The sequence below is a fragment of the Sinocyclocheilus grahami genome, unplaced genomic scaffold (assembly GCF_001515645.1).
Source record: "Sinocyclocheilus grahami isolate Dianchi unplaced genomic scaffold, SAMN03320097.WGS_v1.1 scaffold297.1, whole genome shotgun sequence".
Taxonomy (NCBI): domain Eukaryota; kingdom Metazoa; phylum Chordata; class Actinopteri; order Cypriniformes; family Cyprinidae; genus Sinocyclocheilus; species Sinocyclocheilus grahami.
In genome coordinates, this window is record NW_015505476.1 from 1,232,320 (window position 1) to 1,236,954 (window position 4,635).

The following is a 4,635-nucleotide window of genomic DNA, read 5'->3' on the forward strand; positions in this document are numbered from 1 at the left end:
GTCCAGCACAAAAAGAAAGTGGCGATGACCAAGAACAACCTCAAGACTCCATGATGTTGAGTTTGGTTGGGATTCTGCGGGCTACTGCTATGGATTTGAGCCAAGAATGAGTGCAGACGTCCACCAGCTGACTTGGAAGACATCTCAGATGGTGCATCTGGAGAAATTTCACCAGGAACATCCAACTGATCCATCACAAACTTCCCACTCACATGGTACACCAGCTTGGATGGTGTGAAGGAGTCCATGAATGAGTGTTGGAGATTCAAGACAGATGGGGTCCTGTTACGTTGGAGATGTTCTTCCAGACTGTGAATCCTCCTAGCGTGGTACCGTGCCACACGGACAATCTTCACATAGCAGAACAGGATGACTATAGCTGGTAGAAGAAAAGTTAATGAGGCCATTATGATGGTGTAGCTTGGGCTGTTGGCCCAGTTCACTGCACAGCTGTACATGGGAGCCACGAAACTAATGTTGCTCCAGCCCAAGAGAGGAGGACAGCTGGTCACCATAGCTTGCAGCCAGATCCATAGCACTGCCAAAACTGTTCTCCAAATTGTGCAGCGGGAATCGTACCGCAGACAGTCCACAATGGAGAAATAACGGTCCAGGGCGATAGCAGCAAGTGTTAAGACTGATGCTGTGCAGTATACTGAAGATGTGTAGCCGACATACAGACATAGATCCTGAAAGAGCAAGAGAGAGTACAACATTTTCAAAAACACTAATAAAATGTGATTTTATGAATTAAAGGTGATGCATGTCATTTTTAATGCTAAAGTAAACTGTGGTTCTGTCAAAACCATGGTTATGTTTGTTTCAACATCAGTTTAGTCCAGGAACTTTTAGCCAATGGCACAAGTTTGGGGGTGGGACAAACGGTTCGGTCGACCAATTGCAAATAGTGGGGGGACTTGTTTGGAAACAGTGATTACTTTTGCGATTCTGTTTGGTGGTGCTAGGACTTGGGAAATTACACACTTCCACTTTAAGGTATTCATGTTTGATGATGTTTAAAAGAAATTTAACATTCAGTAATATTATCGATTTAACTTTATTGACACAATAAGATGAAAAATAATGTTTGTTCTGAATTGAGCTAGACACTAACTTTAAAACTGAAATTGAACTGAACTAAATCAACATGGACACTATTGCTTTCTGTAGAGCAGCTTATAGCTGAACTGAACTTGTTTCATAATTGATTGATTTTACAGCATTAACACTGATTTTCCTGTTTACACTGATTCTGCTTTGAAACCTTCTGTACTGTATAAAGCACTATATAAATAAATGTGACATGTAAAGAATGTCCTACTTACATTGCAGTTGACCCATCCGTTGTTCATAATGGAAACGGCCACAAATGGCATTACTCCTATTCCCACTAAGAAATCACTAATGGCCAGATTGATGATGAGGACGGAGGTCACAGTGTGGAAGGTTTTGGTGGCTGCAACAATCACAATAACCAGAATGTTTCCTGACAAGAAAGAACAAAAGCACAATAAAATGATAAATAAAGTTTTATATGCAGTTTATAAAAAAATAATAAATATTTTTGATAGATTATGTGATTATATTATATTATTATAATTTTTTGGACTGAGTAAAGTGTTCTCAGTTCTGAAATTCATTGCAAAGTATTTATGGTTTTTTTTTCTTTTTTTTCATAAATGCTATAGAATTACTGTTGGTAACATTTTATATAAAAATATTAGTAGTTCATTAATTACCACTCATCATCAATCACGCTTGGACATTAACCAATGATCTATCCTACTATATAATGAATCATTCCTGTTATGCAATAACTAATGAGCTCTATATAAACGAACATAAACCTCTACATCTACCACATTACATTTTCCTGCACAAAACAAGAAATTCCATGAAAAACAATCTTAGTTCAAGATATATTCTCTGAAAACAAGGCTTACTATCTTAGTTTTCATTCACAGAAACTTATTTTAAGTGTTTCAAATTATTTCATGGATGTTTTTTTTTTTTACTGGGAAACCAAATTAAGAAAATGTTTTTTGTAATCCTTTCAAATTCTAAAATCCTAATTTCTGTAATTTTTGTAATCTAATAAAGTGGAATGTTTAACCACATAACGCCGACAATACATGACAAAATTCATCAAATTGTTTGCTAACACTTACTAATGTTTGTGTTGTTTCTCATCAAAATTGTCACATTCTATAAGGGCTATGGATTTTGTTAGCATTATTTTATCAATGGAAACAATATTCACAACATGTATTCTTTTTAAATATTCCCTTTTCCGTGTTGCAACTAATAGAAATTAACAAATCATCTGAACTTACTTATACCCTATTAATTCCTCAGATATTGTTAGAAATCAAATGCAAAACTTTCTCCTGTTCACATGACGACTCTAACATTCACAGACATTAATGAATTGTCTTGTTGAGTAGAGTACTGCTCACCCGTCACTGCGCCCAGACTCATCAGCACCATCAGAGTCTCCAGCACCAGACGCGCCCGAGGCCACAAAACCGTCGAGTTCCTCGCCGCCGTCCGCATCTGAAACTCAGCCTCATCTGAATCAAACCACTCCTGAGCAGAGGACTCCATTTAAAAACATTCAATCTGAAATGGAAACTCTCTGAAGAGGGAACCTGATCTCATGTGCGCCACAAGCAACCTGGCCATTTACAGTTTTAAACAAACAAATCTTCCATCATAATGAAAAATGCCTGAGAATATATTACAATACTCAATCAAAACAACTCATCTACACTTAAAGCAGACAGTTTGCTTCTCACCGCTCTCTGGTTCTTCATCTGCCGTGTGAGCACCTGACAGTGCAGTTTAGTATCTCCAGGGTCCCTCCATCAACCAGCGGTTTATCTACAGCAATGACAACATGGAAAATCAAACGCTTGACTTGCCAATTACACAGCAAGAGAAAACAAACCAGTTGAATATCTGGTTCATTTGCACTGACAGTTAGTTTCGCAAAGGTTTACAATAGTTATGGATGTAATTAATTTTCACTTTTGCATTGCCTTTTTCCACAATAAGTGTGTGGGAACAAATATGATTCATGTAAATACGAATTAAATATTAACAAGGCACTCGTTCAGAGATAGAAATGTTTTTGCACCTCTTTATTTAACCTAAATTCAAAGCAATATTAAAATATTTCATTTAAAATATAAGATAATATACAAATTCATCAAACATCACTTTTAAATGTAATACAGAGTAAAAAATAAAATAACTCGAAGGAGAGAAAAAGGAACAACAGATGGTAGTGTGGATAGATGTCATATTTAAACATGAATGCTGCAGTTTTCCATCTTTCTAATCAAATTTGGGAAGCAAAATGCCTCTTATGACTTACTTGATTTGCATAAACACGCCTTTTCCTTAGAAAAAGTGGTGTGCAATGCAAATCTCCCAAATACTGATAGATATTTTCTGCTAAAACACAGAAAACTGTTCTGCAGTTTTACGAGCCAGTGCTCTGTCCTAAATGCTGGCGTGTATATTCCCACACCAGCAGGGCGGCGCTGACGTGCACATTGAGAGAGCGGGTGACACCGTGCTGAGGAATCTCCACACACACGTCCATCAGCTGCAGCAGGTTTCCAGGAATGCCTTCTCTTTCATTACTGCTCAGAGACAAACAGACACAAGCACCAGAGTCATGCACCAGGCTAACAATTTGGCTAATCTGATTTTTCTACTACCAAAAAGAATACAGCAGTAGCATTTGACCATGTTTACAGGCCGCATGAAATGAGTAGATCTGCAATTTTGGTTCCTGTACTTGTTTCAACAGAAATACGGAAAATTTAGAATACAACTCCGTGGACAAGATGAGTCAACAGTATTTTTGGTTCATTTTCCTGGAAGAAAAAGATTGTACATTTTAATGTATATCTACAAAAAAATTTCAACTTTTAGAATTACTCCAGCATAAAATAAAATAATATTTCCTGAAAGAAAAGGACTGTACATTTTAATGTGTATATATAAGCTTATTTTGTTTACTTTTAGCATATTTACACTAGCATATGGATGACCAAAAAAAGCTTAAAAATGGCTAAAAATTAAATATTTAATACATTTTTAATTAAATTTTTTTATTTTAATGGGCTTTAAAAAAAGATTCTGTAAAAAAAAAAAAAGCAAAAAATGTTACAAATATTTTAAATAATAAGTCTGACTGGCTCATCCTGGAAGAGACAAACTAACATATCTACTAAAAGTTTATTTTGTTAGCTGTTATACATACACTAGTATATAGCTAACCTAAAAGTTCAAATTAAAAATTAAATAAATTAAAGTAAAAATAAAATAGTGTACTGGATAGTACAGGGTCTTAAAATATATTCTGTAAAAATGCAGAAAATGTGAAAGTCAGTAGTGCTGTTTAGGCCTGCCGCTCAGTGCACGGGTGCAGACTGAACTAATAAACCAAGCTTTTAAATAATAAGTCTGATTTAAACTGCTGCTCAATAGCTTTGAATCAGTGGGATAATCAGGCATAATAATGCAGTGCTTCACACACCTGCTGCGTACAAAACATCAGGTGGCTTTACTGCCTCTAAGGCAAATGACTCAGCAAGAGCAATGATGAAACACACACACACACAC

General features: G+C 36.0%; 1 protein-coding gene and 1 pseudogene across 1 annotated transcript in view; both read right to left on the minus strand.

Moving 5' to 3' along the window:
* The window catches only part of LOC107601027 (G-protein coupled receptor 161), a 3,150-nt gene extending 546 nt beyond the window's left edge, over window positions 1–2,604 (minus strand). Inside the window, exons 1-3 of the mRNA XM_016293043.1 lie at window positions 2,457–2,604; window positions 1,326–1,486; window positions 9–689 (exon numbers count right to left, since the gene is read on the minus strand). Coding sequence (XP_016148529.1) covers window positions 9–689; window positions 1,326–1,486; window positions 2,457–2,604 — 990 coding nt within the window. The remainder of the gene's footprint in view (window positions 1–8; window positions 690–1,325; window positions 1,487–2,456) is intronic.
* Window positions 2,605–3,336: 732 nt separating this feature from the next.
* LOC107601028 (probable methyltransferase TARBP1) overlaps window positions 3,337–4,635 on the minus strand; it is an 18,390-nt pseudogene continuing 17,091 nt past the window's right edge.